Source organism: Hyperolius riggenbachi, chromosome 6 (genome assembly GCF_040937935.1).
Source record: "Hyperolius riggenbachi isolate aHypRig1 chromosome 6, aHypRig1.pri, whole genome shotgun sequence".
NCBI lineage: Eukaryota > Metazoa > Chordata > Amphibia > Anura > Hyperoliidae > Hyperolius > Hyperolius riggenbachi.
In genome coordinates, this window is record NC_090651.1 from 174,805,325 (window position 1) to 174,828,286 (window position 22,962).

The 22,962-nt window shown below is 43.9% G+C and overlaps 1 protein-coding gene across 1 annotated transcript in view; it reads right to left on the bottom strand.

Annotated features, from left to right (window-relative positions):
• The window catches only part of DDX47 (DEAD-box helicase 47), a 403,902-nt gene that overhangs the window by 55,540 nt on the left and 325,400 nt on the right, over positions 1–22,962 (bottom strand). The window contains exon 10 of the mRNA XM_068242689.1: positions 10,389–10,459. Within this exon, the coding sequence (XP_068098790.1) occupies positions 10,389–10,459 (71 nt within the window). The remainder of the gene's footprint in view (positions 1–10,388; positions 10,460–22,962) is intronic.

A 22,962-nucleotide genomic window follows, 5' to 3' on the forward strand; every position in this document is an offset into this window, starting at 1 on the left:
AGTCCACACTCTTTAGTATTAACATGGGCACCAAACAAGGCTGTCCCTTGTCGCCACTTCTGTTTTCCCTGACACTGGAACTCCTTGCAATTATTATATGTAGCAACCTTGACATCAAAGGTGCCATTCATTCATTCATGGCACAATTCATAAACTGTATATATGCAGATGATGCTATCCTCAGTCTCACTAATCCAACTAGCAGTCTATCCAACTTATCCATTATTTTAACTCAATTTGACATTTCCAGATTAAAAATGAATGGCACAGAAAAGCAAGAGCCCTCAATATTATACTCCCCAACTTAAAGCAGTTGAGTCCCTAAAAAGGAAATTCGAGTTTCAATGGTAACAAAAAGTGTTGCCATGCTTGGGCATTTAGCTCACATCTTTCCCTTAGCAACATGAATCAATAAATACAATAAGACGCACTTTTTCTTCCCCAAAAGTGGAGGAAAAGTCAGGGGGCCATATACAATTTTTTTCACCTGAGTTTTCTGCTGGGAGATAATTTTTCTTTTTCGATTTAAAATAACTTTCCAGCACTTTTCAACTAAAAAAGTACCAAAAAGTAGGTGAAAAAGTAATATCATAATTAATTTGAGCATATTCTTGTTTTCTGGCGGCTTAACCCTCCTGGCGGTCTATTAAAAACTGCCAGGGGGCAGCGCAGCAGTTCATTTTAAATTTTTTTTTTTATCATGTAGCGGCGGATCGGAACGGAGCGGCGGTGATCGGCATGCACACGCAGCTAGCAAAGTGCTAGCTGCGTGTAGCAAAAAAAAAAAAAAATATGCAAATCGGCCCAGCAGGGCCTGAGAAATCCTCCAGCGCGGCTTACCCCGAACTACGTTCAGGGTTACCGCCAAGAAGGTTAAAGGGCATTTTATTGACAAATTTAAAAATATCACAGAGGTGAAAATTGAGGAGAAAAAGATAATTGCATATGGGCCAGTGCGTCTTATAGTCCGAATAGTACATTTTGGACCAGCCCCTACGCGTGTCCTCCATCCCATGTCCCCTTTCTTTGCCCCCCGTGTCCGGAATCCTTTGTCCATACTAACGCTGTAGCCAATCACTTTGTAGTGTCCCCTTTCCCTGTGTGCAGCGTCCTTCATTGTCCCCCTGTCTTGATTACTGTGTCTATACTCGCGCTGCAGCCACTCAGTGTACAGTGCCTGCTTTCCCATGTGTGCAGCATCCTCTGTTCTCCACGTGATCTACATCACCGTGCCCGGACTCCTGTATCCTTACTTGCTGCAGCCACGCAGCTCTGATGAAAACGAAGTAAGCAGGAGCCATCTACCAATCAGGTGGGGGGGGGGGGACCTCCAATCACTGCCGCTCACTGCTCCTTTTTTAATAGGAAGTGAAGGTCTTGCTGGTGGGACCAAGGGGAGTGCACGGATTGGCTCCAATGATGGAGCCTTCGTGTCACCCTCCAAGCTGCGTTCGAGAGTGAGAAGGGAGCAGGAGTGATTGGCGGTCTGGGGAAGCGCCCCCCGCCTGGTTGGTAGATGACATTTGCATACTTCCTTTTCATCTGAGCTGCATGGCTGCAGCGAGTAAGGACACAGCAGCCCGGGCATTGGAACCTAGGACACGGGGACAAGGACGATGCTGCACACAAGAACTGGGCATGGTACAAACAAAGTGATTGGCTGCGGCGTGATTATGGACACAGGAGTCCGGGCATGGGGGGCAAAGGGCACAAGGACAACAAGAGGAGGCTGCACACGGTACAAAGTACTTAATAATAAATACCAGTTTGTGTTGTACCGGTATACTAACATTAGCTGTGTGGCTGCGGCGTAAGTATGGACACAGGAGTCCAGATGCGGGGGATATAGGAAGGACGACAGAGGACACTGAAGGACATGGGGATACTGAATACAGGGACACCAGATGGTACAGGGGAGAGAGTATGACACAGCGCAACTCCAGGGGACACAATGAAATACCAGAGGACACAGGGAGACACAAGAACGCACAAGGGGGACATACTTCTTTTGTGTGTGTGTGTGTGTGGGGGGGGGGGGATCCATAAGATGCCCCTACACCAGGGGTGGGGAACCTATGGCTCTAGAGCCAGGTGTGGCTTTTTTGATGGCTACATGTGGCTCACATACAAATCAGTAGGGGTTGATTCACTGAGCTACATTGCTCAAGCAACGCAGCTTAGTAGGGCAGCGCAAATAAAATTTTCAGTAGTAGTAGGCACACTACTGCTGTAGCATGCACTACTAACTTACTCGCGCTACACTAAAATGAACGGCTGCTCCAATTGTTCCACTCTGGATTGTCAGGTCCAGTGACTTTGTAGGATGTGATCTCGTCCTACAAAGTGAATCAACCCCTAAGTCCACTAGCTAATTGTACAAGCTGTTAGTCGGTATTTCTCCTGTCTGGCTCTCAGTTAAATTGCTGATGTTACTGGAACCCCAGAGAAGATGAAGACCTGTCTGACACTTCTGCTGCCTGAAGGATCAACTGTATAAACATAACCATGGCAACAGTGCTGTGAGCCTTCTGCTGCACATGTGCACTGTCCCAGTTTTAAACATATTGTATGGCTCTCAAAGAACTACACTTTAAAATATATGGCGTTTATGGCTCTTCTCAGCCAAAAAGGTTCCTGACTCCTGCCCTACACTATAGAGGCACCATGTTTAGCATATTTTTTTCCCTAGTTTTTGTCCTCTAAACCTAGGTGTGTCTTATAGCTCGGAGCATCTTATAGTGCGAAAAATACAGTACCCTAAACTATTTTGTAATATTCGCCAGCTATTGGAAAGTTGGAAAAGATATGCTATCTCCTCTTTCGGTAGATTGGCAGCTGTCAAAATGATGGTTCTTACAAAACTCTTATACATATTCACAGTTATCCCCATCACTCTCCCCAACCATGCTATTTTACAAATTCAAAAACGAATTATGACATATCTGGGGCAAGACAATCCCTAGAGTTTCAAAACAGACAGTTTTCTAACTAAAAAACTAAGGAGGATTAGCGCTCCCCAATACTGCTAAATATTATGAAGTGGCTCAAAAAGCCCAACTTGTAATCTGGCATAATATGACAGATATACCTAACTGGAGTCTAGCAATAGCCCCCCATCACCTTATCCAATTTACTTTGAGTTGACGCTAGGGATCGAAGGGAAGATAAGTAACCCAATCATCTCACACTAACTTTCCCTGTGGGACAAGCAGATGATAAAGGCTAAACTGATGTCCCCGCACCACCCATTTTATGGGTCACCCCAAGAATATCCCTGCACTTGCAACCATGTCTTCACTGCTGTTAAACTAGCAATAGCCAAGGCATAGAAATCTCCTAACCTCAGCTTTGGCTTGATGAGAACAAATCTTGGCTACATTATGTTTTAGGATAAGTTAAAAGCCATCATAGATGAAAAACTTGACAGTTTTGAAAAGGTGTGTCATTTTCTATATACCCAATATATATTTCTTCTCAAGCTAGAGAAGTGAGAGTCCTATCGCCCAATTTCTTTACTGCAAACAGATAAAGATCTTGGCCAAAGTCCTTGCGCATAGGCTTAAAAGGACATCAAAGGTGAAAAACTGATGAGAAAAACAATTGCATCTATCCTCATCCTCCTAAAACTGACTTTTTTTTTTAGAAATCCCACAGTTTTATATTTAAATCTAGTTTTTAAGTTTTTACTGTTTCATTGTCTCTGCTCAATGATACCTTTATCTAAGTGTGCCAGAGCTCAAATCTATGAATTATTGACACTTTTTATCTCTTTCCTGCTCCATTAAGCCATTTATTGACATGAAAGTATTTTATGGCTGTAATTACTAATCAGTGAATGTTATGCTATAGTCTGACCCAGTCCGACCCAGATAGAAACTGTCACATACCTAATGTTTAACTCTTTCAGGCAGAGAAAGAAGAAAAGGAACACAGCCTAGTTATTTGTGTGCATGACACTACACATACACGTCTGTCTCATGTCTATCTCATGTCACCTCGGTCGTCCTTTAAGCTTGCCATTAGATTTCTTATACATCCAGATCAATTGGGCATTATTCTCAAGTGATCTACAGCCATAAATCTCAGGCGTTGTTTTGTGAACCTGCAGGCTGAGCCTGACTACATACAGAATGTACCAGTGTGGTAGTGTCGCTTGACATTGCTAAAGCCTCTGATTCAATGAAGTGGCGATACCAGTTTGCAACGCTGACCGACAACTTTAGTCCTGGGTTAAGTTGCAATATCATGAGCCCATAACCAATGTAGAAGTAAAAAAAATGAATGACCAAATGAATGTACCTTAATGTTACGCATAGTTCCTTTCTGACCCCAGAGGTGCCATCCAAGTATAAACCTGAAGTTTCTCCCCAATGTCCCAAATGCTCACTCTATACAGGCTAATGCTGGGTACACACAATGTGTTTTTTCAGTTGATTTTCCATCCGATTGATTTCTGATTCGATTCTGTTATCTTTTCTTATCTATTTCCATTCACTTATGTGAGAAATCGATCAGAAAAACGATCAAAAATAAGATTGGACATGAAATATCCATCTATCGAACCATCTATCTAACACAAAATTGTACCTAGCATAATATCACATGATGTGGGACTGTCCCTCAATTGTCGCCTACTGTTCCTGCATATTATGGGAACCTCACTACCGCTCTGTCCCAGGCTTTGCTAAATATCATACCTAATCACATTAAAGACAAATGTTCCAAAGCCTTACTCCTGCAGTCCCTACATTTGGCTAGGAAGACTAGCTAAATATTGGATGCATCCTATTACTCCCACCTGTAGAGACTGGATTTGCTCTGTTAATGCTATCCTTCCATACCGTAGGATCATAAAATAATGTAGGGGCACTCTTGAAATTTTTTTATTACAATTGGCTGGCCTGGCAACACTTTTCACTTACTAATAGGGCTGCACGATTTTAGGTAAAAATTGAAATTGCGATTTTTCTCTCAAAAATTGTGATTTCGATTTTTTTTCAAATCGAGCTTTAGCACTAAATTCACTATGCCCCCAGTATATTTTAGCCAGATACTGTGGGCGGACGATTGCTTAACCTTCCTGGTGGTAACCCCGTGAGGGCAGCGGGGGGCGGTTCACGTGAAGATGATATAGTGATAGTCACTATCTGCAGTTTTCAGAGTGCCCGCCCGCTGCCCGCACGCTTGTCTGGCCCGCCTACCGCTGTGTGCCGATTGGCCAGAGCCGGAATAGAGGCAGTGAATATGTATTATTGTTAATGAGCGGGGGCGGGACCACTCGAGCGAGCGGCACACACAGCTTTACCAATCGCTGGATAGCGATGGAATGACTGCAGCGGTAGGCTGAGCTGTACAGAGCGTACAGCTCCGCTTACCGCTGCTGTCATTCCATCGCTATCCAGCGATTGGCAAAGCTGGTGGCCGCTCGCGTGGACCCGCGCCCCCCCCGCTCATTAACAATAATACATATTCACTGCTTCTGGCGGCTCTGGCCAATCGGCGCACAGCGGAAGGCGGGCCAGACAAGCATGCAGGCAGCGGACGGGCACTCAGAAAAACCGAGGATACGGATGATCACTAGATCGTCTTGACACGAACCGCGGTTTCGTTTGTAAACCGAAAAACCGTGCAGCCCTACTTACTAATATATAGGTTCTTAACATTCCATCCTTTACTAAATATAAGTGTTACAATTGACCGTCTATAATTATCCACCCAAACCTCTGTTGTAACGGTCAAGCAGGGTGCTATAGTTATCTTAAATATAGTGAGCATTACTTTTGTAGATTTCTATTTAGATTTGTTTGAAATGCATAGAATCCATGATTAACCTGTTTTATGCATCAAGGAATAATTCAAGTCTATTTCACTATTTTAGACTACATTTTTACTGTATCAACTTACTTTTGTGAACAATTGCTCCCCTTATACATGTTTGTTTAAAAACTTACTGCGTATACGCAGAAGCATTCTATGGTGTATATCCCCAAACGATTCTTCACTAAACTAGACTCATTGCTATCCTCCTTTATATGGTGTGGCTCCAGGGGCGAGTTGGGATTAAAAAACTTCAATGTCCAAAGGTGCTGGGTGGATTAGCATTACTTAATTTTCGATTATATTATATAGCTGGTCAGCTACAATATCTTCAATTCTGGATAACACAGCAGCCTGTTATACCCATATCAGAGAGCCTTCTAGCTCAATATGTACGTGAACAGGATCTTACTGCATATTTAATGGCACCTAAATTACAGGCCCTTTGTACAACCACTATTCTTCATACTTTGGCCATCAAGGTCTGGAATGCTACGAATGCTATTTTAAAGTTTACAGACTTATTGAGTACTGGATCTATATGGCATAATAGGCTGTTTGAACACTTATATTCTTTTCCTGGGTCAGGAGACTGGCAAAGTAAAGGGGTAGTCCAATTATGTCATTTTTCAGAACGGCTCCTTTAGAGAGTTTGACGACCTTAAATTAACCTTTGATTTACCACAGCATTATTATTTTAGATATCTTCAACTGCGTCATTGTATACGAGCACAATTTTCTGGACTTACTGTGAATTTCTCAGACCATCCACTTATAGGTGTATTAAGAACACAAGGCATGCAGGGTTTAATCTCAGCACTATATGCATTCCTAATTCATGCTCTCTCAGAAACATACTCAGACGAGCTTAAATTAAGATGGGACACTCACATTACAGACATTGATAATGAAGAGCGGGAAGATGCTTTACTATCGCCAACATTGGTATCTCCTGCAGCTCGAGATAAACGTATACAGTTCTATATTATTCAACAAGCTTACCTTATTCCCAATATACTCTCAAAATTTGGTAGAGGGGTTTCCCCATGTTGCTCCAATTGTAATTTTGTAAACGCAGATTTCTGGCATCTTTTCTGGGAATGCCCTCCAATAATTTTTTTTTGGGTACAGGTTACTAACCTCTCTACCATTATAGGGATCGATGTCTCTGTTGATCCTAAATTATGTCTATGATACCTGACTATTATGCTTCTAAATTTCAAAAAGTACTGTTAAGGAAAATGCTTTGGGTTAGGAGCTGGGCCATATCTTTAGTAATAGATCTTGAGAGAGAGTGACATGGTATGTTTTAATGATTATTAAAGAGAATCTGTATTGTTAAAATCTCACAAAAGTAAACATACCAGTGCGTTAGGGGACATCTCCTATTCCCCTCTGTCACAATTTTGCAGCTCCCCGCCGCATTAAAAGTAGTTAAAAACAGTTTTAAAAAGTTTGTTTATAAACAAAAAAAATGTCCACCAAAAACGGAAGTAGGTTGATGTACAGTATGTCCACACATAGAAAATACATCCATACACAAGCAGGCTGTATACAGCCTTCCTTTTGAATCTCAACAGATCATTTGCGTGTTTACCTTCTTCCCCCTGCAGCTATCATCCACTGAAGAGTGACATGCTGATTGTTTTTTCCTGCAGACAGCTCTGCAAGCAGGGGTCGGGTCCGGCGTGAACGCGGGTGGATGACGTCCACTTCCTTTTTTACAGGGTGGAAGCCGTCCACCCTAGCATATGTGGAGGGGGCCAGCGCAGTGGAAGGAGAGCTGTGAGCAGCGGTGGGGAAGGGGGGCCATCTCCCCCCTCTTTCCCTCACCTTGGGGCTCTCCATCCCTCGCTGTCCCCTTTAGAACTAATGTGCGGCGGCTGGCAGTGGGCGGGACTTACCTCTTCCTTGATCCGGGTAAGATCTGCGTGCCGTTGCTCTGGTCTAGACTAGACCAGACTAGCGGCAGTGGATAGCTCCCTCTTGCGCCGGAATGAGGAAGAGGTAAGTCCCGCCCACTGCCAGCCACCCGCACATTCGTTCTGGAGGGGACAGCGAGGGATGGAGAGCCCTAAGGTGAGGGAAAGGGGGGGGGGAGATGGCCCCCCTTCCCCGCTGTCCGCACAGCTCTCCTTCCACTGCGCTGCTCCCCTCATGCTGGGGGGACACCTGACAACCTATTCTGGGGACATATACCCCTGCCTACATATACTGGGCACATACCCCTGCCTACATATACTGGGCACATACCCCTGCCTACATATACTGGGCACATACCCCTGCCTACATATACCCCTGGCTACATATAGTGGGCACATATACCCCCCTGACTACATATACTGGGACATATACCCCCCGACTACATATACTGGGACATATACCCCCCTGACTACATATACTGGGACATATACCCCTGACTACCTATACTGGGCACATATACCCCCCTAACTACATATACTGGGCACATATACCCCTGCCTACATATACTGGGCACATATACCCCTGCCTACATATACTGGGCACATATACCCCTGCCTACATATACTGGGCACATATACACCTGGCTACATATACTGGAACATATACCCCTGGCTACATATACCGGGCACATATAACCGACTACATATACTGGGCACCTATACCCCTGGCTACATATACTGGGCACCTATACCTCTGGCTACATATACTGGGGACCAGGCATGGGCGAACATTCGGATTCGGGTGAATCCGGATAGTTGCTATCCGGATTCACCCAGTAATGCTGTGCGGGCTGGGCGGGGGGGAAGGGGGGGTCAAGCTTACCCTTCTGACGTCTTCTTTGTCCGTTCCTCGTCCCCTACCCGGAAGGAGGAAGCGTTTGTAGTCACGTGAGTGGAATGCATCGTGGGAGGCGACGAGGGACGGACAAAGAAGACGTCAGAAGAAAAACTTGACCCCCCCTGCCCAGCCCGCACAGCATTACTGGGTGAATCCGGATAGCAACTATCCAGATTCACCTGAATGTTCGCCCATGCCTGCTGGGGACTACTAAACCCGACTACATATACTCGGCACATATACCCCTGGCTACGTATACTAGGCAACTATACCTCTGGCTACATATACTGGGGATGACAATACACATGGCTACTTATACTGAGGACACCTATAGACCTGGCTACCTGTGCTGGGGGTACCTATTTTGGGGGAACTGCTGTCAGATTATCTGCATTTTTGTGGAACCGCTGTTCTGTATTTTGGGGAACAGCTGCCAGATTATGTGTATGTTAGGGGAACGGCTGCTGCCAGATTACGTGTATTTTGGGGACCTGCTGCCAGATTGTGTATGTTTGGGGGACCACTGCTGCCAGATTATATGTATTTTGGGTGATCCACTGCCAGGTTTTGCGTATTTTGGGGAACTGCTTCCAAATTATGTGTATGTTGGGGGAACTGCTGCTGCCACATTGTCTATTTTGGGGGAACCACTGCCATTTTATCTGTATTCTGGAGGAACTTCTACCAGATTATGTGTCTTTTTGGTGAAATGCTGTCAGATTACATCTATTTTTGGGGGATAGACTATGGCAGAGCTCAAACTTCCCTGCCAGACCTTTTACACCACTGCCGAGGTCATGTATATTTGGCCCCACCCATGACCACGCCCAAGGTATGCTTGACCACGCCCTTTTTTTGGCGCTACGCATGGCGCAGGGGTTTTTAGGGTGAGTCCACCCACCTCTTTTTCCAGGAATAGACCCGTCTGCATGTGTCTAATTCCTTAGTATGTGACAGCCCAGCTCCTTTCACAGCCAGAGGCCTGGTGCACACCAGAGGAGTTTTTCTGAGCGTTTTGAGTTTTTAAATCTGCTGCTAATGTTATCCTATGTGTCTGTGCACACTGGAGCAATGAGGTTTTGTAAAAAACCCCATAGCATTACATTGGGAAGAGCTTTTGAAACCTCTAAAAGCTCTTCCCAATGTAATGCTATGGGTTTTTTTTTACAAAACCTCATTGCTCCAGTGTGCACAGACACATAGGATAACATTAGCAGTAGATTTAAAAACTCAAACGCTCAGAAAAACTCATCTGGTGTGCACGAGGCCTAACAGAGGACGATTTATCCAGCTTGTAAAAGGCAGCTCTCTTCTCTCACTGACAAGAGAGCAGAGACGCTGTCTAATCTAAATAACACACACGGGAGTGTGCATAGAGGGGGCATGGAAGGGGAGGCGTGCATAACAGATCACTGAAGAGTTGGCAGCCTTCCAAACAAAGGGCGACAAATCCGACAGGGGAAAGATACATTGATTTATTACAGAGACGGTGATAGGAGAAAGTGCTGCAGTAAGCCAGAGCACATTAGAATAGGTTTAGGAACTTGTAGGATAGTAGAAAAAAAAGGATGAACTGTTTTGTTACAGGGTCTCTAAGTTTGATCTATTGATTCTGCCACAATACAGTTGCTCCAATGGTTTACCACATATTGGGTGATGCAAAGATATTAATACTGTATATTGGATACAAAGATCTACTGTCTAAGATGTATTTTGTATAGTCAAAAAAAAAAAAAAAAAAAAAAACTTACTGCGTGACAAAAGTGATTGCTTTTCCTGACCTTCCAGCGCGTGCTGTTCGTCCCACTCTGTGTATGTAATCCTGTGTGAGAAAGATCATTTAATATTGCTTTTAAAACTTACTACAATTTGAAATACACAATATATAAATCAAAACTACAAGAGGCGCCTTAATATATGTTTAAATAGTTAAAAACCAATTGAAAAAACAAAAGGGAAATGATGCCTCCAAATAGTTTGATAACTTAAAATAATTGTATTGAAGCTCAAAAACAACATTATTAAAGGGACCCTGAGCAGTAAAAATAAACAAAATCGGTACTTATCTAGGGCTTTCTCCAGCCCACCATAGGTCGGGAGGTCCCCCGACATCCTCCTGGCTCCTCTCCCGGTGCCGTTGCAGAATACACCACCGATGACACCCAGGCAGAGTGTCGGGCTGACACTTACTTATCGGTGACGCTACACGTAATCACGCCGGCCGCTACGCGTCATCACAGCGGCCAACATGACGGTACTGCGCATGCGCGGTTTAGAGTTAGAAAACCGCGCATGCGCAGTACTGTCACGCCGGCAGCCGCGTTGACGCATAGTGGCTGGCGTGATGACGAGTCATCGATAAGGAAGCAGGAACGGATCTAGACCAAGTTGCGCCTGGGGCAAGGTCAGGTGACGCCTTTTTAAGAATTCAACAAACTGCGCCTGGGGCAAGATACCCGCTTGCCCCCCCCCCCCCCCCCTAGATCCGTCCCTGTAAGGAAGAGTCAGCCCGACACTCAGCCCGGGTGTCACTGGTGGTGTATTCTGCAACGGGAGCGGGAGAGCAGCCCCGGAGGATGTCATGGCACCACCCGACCTATGGTGGGCTGGAGAAAGATGTCTCTATGTGCTTACAGATAGGTTGTAAAAAATTAGGCAAATTTGCTTATTAATATTTACAATGTGAACATAGTCTGTCACAGATGAACCATGAGAAAACATGAACGCAATAGCTTTCTACATCGATTTCCCATCATGACCAAACCAGATTGCATGTCTAGGAGTAGCAGAGCACTGGGGTCTGTCTATTCAAGTTAGATACAAGATTCTACTCTCAAATGAGTGTTTTTTTTTTTAATTACCAGGAACAAAAGGGCATTCACGCAGCTCACACAGCGGCGTGAACACCAGCTTGAAAATGGACCATTTGGACCTGCTGCTGCCAGAGAAGACTAAAACACAGCAAGAGGCAGACGAGGATGAGACAGACCTGGCCATATTCAATAACTGTATTTTATTATTTTTGCCTTTTAACCAGCCGGGCGGTATGGACGAGCTCAGCTCGTCCATCACCGCAGGAGGCTGCCGCTCAGGCCCTGCTGGGCCGATTTTAGTGAAATAAAAAGCAGCACACGCAGCCGGCACTTTGCCAGCCGCGTGTGCTGCCTGATCGCCGCCGCTCTGCGGCGATCCGCCGCGAGCAGCGGCGAAAGAGGGTCCCCCCAGCCGCCTGAGCCCAGCGTAGCCGGAACAAAAAGTTCCGGCCAGCGCTAAGGGCTGGATCGGAGGCGGCTGGCGTCAGGACGTCGGCTGACGTCCATGACGTCACTCCGCTCGTCGCTATGGCGACGATGTAAGCAAAACAAGGAAGGCCGCTCATTGCGGCCTTCCTTGTTTATTCTGGGCGCCGGAGGCGATCGGAAGAACGCCTCCGGAGCGCCCTCTAGTGGGCTTTCATGCAGCCAACTTTCAGTTGGCTGCATGAAATAGTTTTTTTTTATTTAAAAAAAAACCCTCCCGCAGCTGCCCTGGCGATCTTATCAGAACGCCAGGGTGGTTAAGAGCTGCTGTACTTGTGACCTATATGAAAAGTATATCGATTGATTGGTAGTAACCAGACAAACTTTTTCATATCTCTTTAAGGGGGCTGACATTTATTATTATTATCGATTTATAAAGCACCAACATATTCCGTGGCGTTGTACAAAGTCAGAAACAAACATGGGGTACATAATAATACAGACAATGGTATACACCAATATACAAGACACATAATTAGTGACAAAATACAAAAATGATACAAATTACAGAATACAAAATACAGAATTGGTAATGACAGTGATAAAAGTAACATGATAAATAAAATGTATAATGATTTCCAAGACACAAAAGGAAGAGAAAGCCCTGCCCTTGCGAGCTTACAATCTAAAGGGAATGGGGGGGAAACAAGAGGAGGGGTAGTATACAACAAATATATTGATGCAGTGTGTTTTAGTATACCTAGAAGGAGTGCAATTTGGTCTTAGGACAAAAGGAAGTGGCCTAAGTTAGCGCATATGCTTGTCGGAACACATGAGTTTTAGAGAGCGTTTAATGGTAACAAAGGTTGGCGAGTGACGGATGTGTTGTGGGAGGGCATTCCAGGAGTGGTAAAGCTCATGCAAAATCTTGTAAACGTGAATGTGAGGAAGTAATTCTAGAGGAGGACAATAGAAGATCATGTGCAGATCTGAGATTGCGATTGGGTTTGTATCTGGAAATCAGTGAGGATATGTACCGAGAGAGAGATTGTGGAGAGCTTTGTAGGTTAGGGTTAGGAGTTTGAACTGGATCCTCTGGTTAATTGGCAGCCAGTGAAGAGCTCGACAGAGGGGCAGCAGAGGAAGATTGAGAAGAAAGATGAATGAGACAAGCAGCTGAGTTCAGTACCGACTGGAGCGAGGCCAGTCTGTTAGAAGGTAGTCCACAAAGTAGTATGTTGCAGTAGTCCAGACGAGATATTATAAGAGCATGTATTAACATTTTAGTTGTGTCTTGAGTGAGAAAAGGTCAGATGACATAAACAGCAACCCAGTTATTAAAGCTTCTCAGGAAGGGAATGTCAAACCCTCTCCATGTCTAGTATTAAAGAGAATCTGTATTGTTAAAATCACACAAAAGTAAACATACCAGTGTGTTAGGGGACATCTATTACCCTCTGTCAATTTCGCCGCTCCCCGCCGCATTAAAAGTAGTCAAAAACAGTTTTTAAAAGTTTGTAAACAAACAAAATGGCCACCAAAACAGGAAGTAGGTTGATGTACAGTATGTCCACACATAGAAAATACATCCATACACAATCAGGCTGTATACAGCCTTCCTTTTGAATCTCAAGAGATCATTTGTGTGTTTCTTTCCCCCTGCAGCTCACTGAAGAGTTACAAGCTGATTGTTTCTTCTTGCAGACAGCTCTGCCCCGTTGTCTGTAATTCTGCAGTATGTGACTCATCAGTATGTGAACAGAGGATTTATCCAGCTTGTAAAAGATAAGAGAGCAGAGAAAAGCTGGCTAATGTAAATAACACACACACACACAGGGGAGTGTGCATAGAGGGGGCATGCATAGCAGACCACACTGAAGAGAGTTGGCAGCCTTCCAGACACAGGACGACGAGTCCGACAGGGGAAAGATAAGCTGATTTATTACAGAGATGGTGATAGTAGAAAGTGCTGCAGTAAGCCAGAGCACATTATAATAGGTTTAGGAACCTGTAGGATGGTAGAAAACACAATGACATTTTTGTTACAGAGTCCCTTTAATGTGATCCATATTCTTTAACCCTTTGCACTCGTATGTCCCGCTTAGCGGGACATCACGAATTTCCGCTTACGCTCGTATGTCCCGCAATGCGGGGCATATGTGCAGTGGCGGTTTGCGGCGCATCTATCCCCCCGGCTGGCCCGATCGTCTTTTGCCAATCAGTGGGCATGTAAAACTACATGCCCACTCAGTCCTAACCCCCTACCCGAAATCCAGAAGTGAGCGATTGGCGCACCAGGAAGTGACAGATGCAATGACTGCATCTGTCTTGCAGAAGTTTTGCAGATTTCTTTTTTTTTTTCATATTTCTTCATTGCTGAATTCTTTCTGCAGATTGCATGCAGATTCTTTGCAGATTACTTTGAAGATTTTTTACAGATTGCTAGCAAAGTTGCATAGAAAATCAATGGCATCCTATGGAATGGACTGGGGGGAGAGTGTAAATAGTAGCCAGTATTTTATTGCTAATATGCCCAATCAAAATATCAAAGATTGCATTGTGTGTAGGGTCAGAAAGCCCCTGGGTGGCAGGCATAAAACCACCTATTGCGAAACTTGCTCACGCAGGCCAGGATTACACCCAGGAAACGGTTTTACAATTTACCATACCTTGGCTTTCTCCTCTGGTACCAGCCAATAGAAGATGCCAAACTGTCCAAAATAAGGTATCAAATTAAACGTTATGTGTTCTCCTCCCCCAGCACGAGTATCTACGTCCCTGTATGTATACAAATACAAACAAATATAAACAGATGGTTCTGTTTCTATTTTTAGAACACACTAACTCTAGATCTCCATCTTGTGGCCAAAAAGTAAAACCACATCCAAATACCTTATACACCTTCCCATAGAAATATGAAATACATGTTAATTATTTTTTAAAAACCCTTGGAGGTGAAAGGGTTAAAATAAGATATACCATGTTATTGTGTTACGTTCCATGTTAAAATGGGAGAGAGAGCGTAAGAGGGAGAGCGCATTTCTGTAAAAGAAAAAACTCAGCAGAAACGACTCCCTTTAGGAAAGAACTCCAAGTGGAAAGGGTTAAGGTTTTTGAATGTGCTATTATGTGCAATGACTATTGCCTGAGATACAGACAAATCATATATTTGAGACTAAATTCCACCCCTCCCTCCCCCCCCCCCCCCCCCAAAAAAAAAAGAATCAGGGTCGGCTAACCTCCAGAGCAGGGGTTGAGCCTAGGTTCAGCCCTCAGAGCAAGGGTGTATAAAAGAAACCACCGTATTTTCAGCTGCAGTTCTCCAGTTTTACCATCACCTAAAAACTGAAAGCTAGCAAGAGAACCCCCGGCTAGCTTCCATTTTGAATGAGTTCTTAACCATTTCAGCCTTTAGTCATTTTTCAACGAATGCATCCGAGCAATTTTCACCTCCAATTAATTCGCCAATAACTTTATCACTACTTATCACAATGAATTGATCTATATCTTGTTCTTTCCGCCACCAATTAAGCTTTCTTTGGGTGGTACATTTTGCTAAGAATTATTTTTTTTACATTATTATTATTTATTGTATTTATAAAGCGCCAACATATTACGCAGCGCTGCACAATAGATACAGTGGGTTGCAAAAGTATTCGGCCCCCTTGAAGTTTTCCACATTTTGTCATTACTGCCACAAACATGAATCAATTTTATTGGAATTCCACATGAAAGACCAACACAAAGTGATGTACACATGAGAAGTGGAACGAAAATCATACATGATTCCAAACATTTTTTACAAATCAATAACTGCAAAGTGGTATGTGCATAATTATTCGGCCCCCTTTGATCTGAGTGCAGTCAGGTGCCTATAGACATTGCCTAATGAGTGCTAATGACTAAATAGAGTGTACCTGTGTGTAATCTAATGTAAGTACAAATATAGCTGCTCTGTGAGGGCCTCAGAGGTTGTCTAAGAGAATATTGGGAGCAACAACACCGTGAAGTCCAAAGAACACACAAGACAGGTCAGGGATCAAGTTATTGAGAAATTTAAACAGGCTTAGGCTACAAAAAGATTTCCAAACCCTTGAACATCCCACGGAGGACTATTCAAGTGACCATTCAGAAATGGAAGGAGTATGGCACAACTGTAAACCTACCAAGACAAGGCCATCCACCTAAACTCACAGGCCGAAGGAGAGCGCTGATCAGAAATGCAGTCAAGAGGCCCATGGTGACTCTGGACGAGTTGCAGAGACCTACAGCTCAGGTGAGAGACTCTGTCCATAGGACAACTATTAGTCATGCACTGTACAAAGTTGGCCTTTATGGCAAGTGGCAAGAAGAAAGGCATTGTTAACAGAAAGCATAAGAAGTCCCGTTTGCAGTTTGCCACAAGCCATGTGGGGGACACAGCAACCATGTGGAAGAAGGTGCTCTGGTCAGATGAGACCAAAATAGAACTTTTTGCCCAAAATGCAAAACGCTATGTATGGCGGAAAACTAACACTGCACATCACTCTGAACACACCATCCCCACTGTCAAATATGGTGGTGGCAGCATCATGCTCGGGGGGGGGGGGGGGGGGGGGGCATCTCTTCAGCTGGTCAGAGTTGATGGGAAGATGGATGGATCCAAATACAGGGCAAACTTGGAAGAAAACCTCTTGGAGACTGCAAAAGACTTGAGACTGGGGCGGAGGTTCACCTTCCAAGCAGGACAATGACTCTAAACATAAAGCCAGGGCAACAATGGAATGGTTTAAAACAAAACATATCTATGTGTTAGAATGGCCCAGTCAAAGTCCAGATCTAAATCCAATCGAGAATCTGTGGCAAGATCTGAAAACTGATGTTCACAAACGCTGTCCATCTAATCTGACTGAGCTGGAGCGGTTTTGCAAAGAAGAATGGGCAAGGATTTCAGTCTCTAGATGTGCAAAGCTGGTAGAGACATACCCTAAAAGACTGGCAGCTGTAATTGCAGTAAAAGGTGGTTCTACAAAGTATTGACTCAGGGGGCCGAATAATTACGCACACCCCACTTTGCAGTTATTTATTTGTAAAAAATGTCTGGAATGATGTATGATTTTCGATCCACTTATCACATGTACACCACTTTGTATTAGTCTTTCACGTGGAATTCCAAAAAAATTAATGCATGTTTGTGGCAGTAATGTGACAAAATGTGGAAAACTTCAAATACTTTTGCAACCCACTGTAAAAGGGTTAACATACAAGGTAGGACATACAGGAAACTCACAACAAAACAAGATCATGCAAATGATTTGATAATACAGTGTCATAGGTCAAAATAGAGATTGTTCTAGTCCACAAAAGGGGTGATTGTCAGTAAGATTGGAAACCTGGAAACACTAAGGGAGAGAGCCCTGCCAGAGGCTTACAATCTAAAAAGGGTGGGGGTGGAGACAATAGGTGCATTTGTTGAGAGGGTGTCTAACAGAACATATTAGGGTGCTGGTGTAGGGGGGTATGCGAGCATGAAAGGGTGAGTCTTGAGAGAGCTTGTGTGAAGGTATTAAAGGTGGGGGCGAGTCTGGTGGCTGGAGGGAGCGAGTTCCAGAGAGCAGCTTATTGCGGGTGGACCTGGCATTCCAGAGGCCACAGGAAACAGGGAGCGAATGCCTAGGAGTAGGATGCATAGGAATACGGTTATGCCGAGGTGGTGTGTGGGTAGAGTGTGGGGGGAAGGGAGGTGCATGGGGGTTGAGGGCCAAAAGGGAGTCTAAGGATAGAAGGGGAGAGGGTGCAGGGAAACAGAAGGGGGACAAGGTGTAGAAGGAGGTGGAGGTAGAGCATGTGGTGATGGGGGAGAGCGAGATGGGGAGGGAGATAGCTTGAAAACGGTGGAGGGGTCAGGGAGTAAAATTAATATATTTAAAATGATATTCTTGCCTAAGTTTCTTTATATTTTTCGCCAAACGCCAAAACTTATACCTAAGGCATTTTTTAAGAAATTACATTCACTGATTTCAAGTTTTATCTGGGGAGGCGGTGTACCGAGGATTGGTCTTGCCACTCTACAGCTCCCAGCAGACCAGGGAGGTCTAGCACTTCCAAATATGTACCTCTATTACTGTGCTGCTGTTTTGGTCACCATAAGATGGTGGTTCTCTCAAGACAAATACAACGCCGCAGTTGCGGTGGAGGCAGCGAGGTTGGGCTCTTACGAGAGACTAACCCTGCTGGCGTTCAGGGGCACCAGGGGAGATCCTAGATGCACGACTCCTATGTCCACCACAACTAAAATATGGAAAGACATGCTCGCCTATACAGGTAACGCGGGTAAACACTCTCCCCACACACCACTCTGGGACAACCCCTCTCTGCTTCATTTTTCACAAACACCAGATCCAGGTTTGTGGGCCCGCCAGGGTATAAAAGCCATTCAACATATAATGGGGAATGACGGACTTTTACCTTTCAATTCCCTTAAAAGTGCCTTTGATCTACCTAATTAAATGTTCTTCAGATATCTACAACTTCGCCACGCTTATAATACTCAATTTAAGGACAGTAGGCCACTTTTGGTCTCCTGTGATATAGAGCAAACACTAATGGTAGAGGACCTGGACAAACCTCTTTCGGTAATATATTTTGGTCTTATGAATAATAATACTCATAGTCTTTCAAGATACCAGTCCAGATGGAACGAGGAAGTTCCAGGATTGGATGACAAGGACTGGGCGGAAATCTTAGAAAACTTTGTTTAAGTACCGATATCTGCTAGAGACAGATTAATAAAATTAAAATTTCTCCATCGTACTTATCTTACTCCTGTGCGTATGCACAAAATCTCTACCTCCAATACTCCCAATTGTCCTAGGTGCAATGTCGATCCTGGATCTTTCTTCCATATGTTTTGGGACTGCCCTCATACATATTCATTTTGGTCTAATGACTTAATTAATGAAATTCTGCAAACACAACTAATACTTTCTCCCCGGACATTTCTGCTGGGACTGTAAGACGATACCCCACGGGTAAACACCCCCAATACTTAATTAGAATCCTATGTTTTTATGGTCGTAGGGAAATTCTACGCACCTGGAAATCTGATAAACCTCCCTCCTTTAACTACTGGAAATGTACTATCATGAAGGCCCTGCCTTTATATCGCTTAACGTATAAAAGCCGCAACTGTCCCAGTAGATTTGACAAAATTTGGGTCCCCTGGTATAACAATGTGGAAGCCCTCCCCTCTGGACCAGAGGAATGACCTCACTAGCAAATTAGTATTCTTCTTGCTCAAATTAGGGAACTAGGTCAAACTTAGTCTACTAGTCCTGGTTACAGAGGCAAGCACTGGAAACTTAAAGCTACTACTATCTTCACTTTTCTGTCTTAATCCCCCCCCCCCCCTCTTTCTCCTCTTTCTCTCTCTCCCTAATTCCTCTCAACTTTCTCCACAGTTGGCATAGCTCAAGCAACTCTGACCAACTCAGGAGATGTAATAATGTTGGATATCCTTGCATATGTCTCAAAGACCTTTATATGTAATCCTGTTTAGTTCATACTGTATTGAATATATGTATATACCGCATAAGATGCTCACAGCTTTCCTTCCTTTACGTTTTACTTCCCATGTAATTTCATATTGTATACAACTGTAGTTCATCTAATTGCTGTCCTTTTGGGTACCTGCGTGTACTTGTTTGTACGTGTTTTTTTGAAACTCAATAAAAATTGAATTGTAAAAAAAAAAAAAAAAATACCCACCTAAGAAAAAAGGCACGTATCCTTTTGATGATAGAGGTTTTCCCTAGCCCCTTCGCAAAGAAGGGGGCACCCACCGACCAATCCCCAAACTGATGATTCAGTTCCCACAACTAATAGGTATGAAGCACTTGGCCATCCAGAGGAGGAATCCCCTTTTCCGTGGAATTACCTGAGACCACGGTTCAGGGACGATATGGAAATCTTCATTGGGGTATCCCCAAGAGGGTCAAACAAACGAAGCACAGAAAAGGATGCAGAGGGGGAGAAGGGAAAAACCTAAGAACTTAATTGGACAGGGTATATTCAATATTAGTGAATGTCTACTCTCCAAAGATCAGTTGAAATTAATAGATCAAGACCTAAAATATGCCTAAAATATGCGCCCACTAAATAAGTTTGAAACTTACATGGATGTCCACAAATACAGTGGCTTGCAAAAGTATTTGGCCCCCTTGAAGTTTTCCACATTTTGTCATATTACTGCCACCAACATGAATCATTTTTATTGGAATTCCACATGAAAGACCAATACAAAGTGGTGTACACGTGAGAAGTGGAACGAAAATCATACAGGATTCCAAACATTGTTTACAAATAACTACAAAGTGGGGTGTGCGTAATTATTCAGCCCCCTTTGGTCTGAGTGCAGTCAGTTGCCCCTAGAAATTGCCTGATGGGTGCTAATGACTAAATAGAGTGCACCTGTGTGTAATCTGTCAGTAAATATAAAGCTGCTCTGTGACGGCCTCAGAGGTTGTCTAAGAGAATATTGGGAGCAACAACACCATGAAGTCCAAAGAACACACCAGACAGGTCAGGGATAACGTTATTCAGACATTTAAAGCAGGCTTAGGCAACAAAAAGATTTCCAAACCCTTGAACATCCCACGGAGCACTGTTCAAGTGATCATTCAGAAATGGAGTATGGCACAACTGTAAACCTACCAAGACAAGGCCGTCCGCCTAAACTCACAGGCCAAACAAGGAGAGCACTGATCAGAAATGCAGTCAAGAGGCCCATGGTGACTCTGGACGAGCTGCAGAGATCTACAGCTCAGGTGGGGGAATCTGTATATAGGACAACTATTACTTGTGCACTGCACAAAGTTGGCCTTTATGGTATAGTCTAAACACAGTTTTGACCCTGTTGAAGACTTGATAAAATATAAAACTTTTAATTCATAATTTCATAAAATCGTCATATAAAGTACTCAATTGTTATAATAGCTTGACTTAAACCCTTTTTTTTATATATTATTTTTACTTCATTTTACCAATACCTAGTTGGGCAATAAATTGTGTTTCCCCTAGACCAATAACGTATGGACGTTGGTCAATTGGGGTACTGCCCACTACTCAGTACTAATACTAATATGGTTCTACTTGCATATGGAAAAACCCTCCACCAAAACAAACATGTTTCGGCTCATAAAAAATAGAGCCGTCGTCAGGGCAAAATAAATAAAGTGCTAGGGTGCAAAGTGCATTATAAGAGAACTAATTACAAAGACATAGTTAAAGTGGATCCGAGATGAACTTTTACTCCTTGCATAATTGTGTTCCTTACATATAGTTTATAGGGCATTCCTCAAGCCAAATACTTGTTTTGTTTTCTTTTAATACTCTAATTCCCTATAAACTAAACAAGCCACACCCACAGCTTCTCCAGAGTGCCTTGGCGCTTGCAAGGGATTGTGGGATTTCAGTCTGGGCAGGTGAAAAAGGTGTTACTAGCTATAGATTTCAGAGGCAGAGTTTTCACAATCTGAGAGCTGCACTGCAGATACAGATCAGTTGCCTGTGTATGGAGGAGATAATAGTATAGTTTTCACAGAATATGCAGATTAGCATGCCTAGATACAGATAAGCTTGCCTGTGTGTGTAATTGTGTAATAGTGACAAGCAGAAAACATGTCTGCTCCCATTGTATCACAGGAAAAAATATTAATATACTGTTGAAGCGGTTTGAAGATAGATTTGCTGTGTAAACTATCTAAACTTTAGATAAGATATATGGACAAGTCACTTGTTATATTTAGTTTTTTATCTCGGATCCGCTTTAAGGAAAATAAAAGATGAGAGATGTGCTCTCTAGCTCAGTCAGCTATCAAATGAATGAGATTAGCCACCTCTCTTATATAGTTATGGGACTGGGTGGAGCCAGATGTCTGATACCACCCATCCCACTTTAGGATTCCCATTGGTCCAGTAAATCGTCACTCACAATTCTCCAATCCCCATTGGTTACTCCATCATTCCCTATATACTGAAAATATCATATTTCTGTAGGTCATGTACATCCTAAAAGTTCATCATGGATAACGCTTTCTCACCGCAAACAGAGGTCCAAAGGGCGCATCTCTGGAGATTAAAATCTCCAATAACGCCGCCCTCGGCGATGTACTCCATAGAGTTACATTGGGGCTTCCCTATTGGTCCAGCCTCAACATGTGACCTAGCGTCATAGGTCCTCTCCTCAATTCAGCGTATGGGAAGGATGCGGCTACGTCATCCTCCCCCTAACGTATCCCCCAATGCGTATAGGCGTACTAACATACTATGCCGGTTGTTATAGCTATGGCAGATGCCCAAAACGCCTTCAAGAGGCGTCTGCTTGACGTCTTCAAGAGGCGCCTCTTCGTATCTACGTGTGCAGCATAGTTGTCATAGTGACGGAGACAACAAAAACTTCCGCATTCATGATCCACCTCTACCGGAATGCGTCTCAGCGAATGTTATTAGTAGCATATTACTTAACAAGCTCGCATTATTAATTCCCCTCCTATTAGCCTGTGCGAATGAACGCAAGGCCAACGAGCCTCTGCGAATGAACGCAAGGCCAACAAGCCTCTGCGAATGAACGCAAGGCCAACAAGCCTATGCGAATGAACGCAAGGCCAACAAGCCTATGCGAATGAACGCAAGGCCAACAAGCCTATGCGAATGAACGCAAGGCCAACAAGCCTATGCGAATGAACGCAAGGCCAACAAGCCTATGCGAATGAACGCAAGGCCAACAAGCCTATGCGAATGAACGCAAGGCCAACAAGCCTATGCGAATGAACGCAAGGCCAACAAGCCTATGCGAATGAACGCAAGGCCAACAAGCCTATGCGAATGAACGCAAGGCCAACAAGCCTATTCGAATGAACGAAAGGCCAACAAGCCTATGCGAATAAACTCAAGGTTAACAAGCCTATGCAAAAGAAAGCAAGGCCAACAAGTCTATGCGAATGAAAGCAAAGCTATCAAGACTCTGCAAATAAAAGCAAAGCTAACAAGCATATGGCAATAAATGCAAGGCTAACAAACCTATGCAAAAGTAAGCAAGGCTAACAGG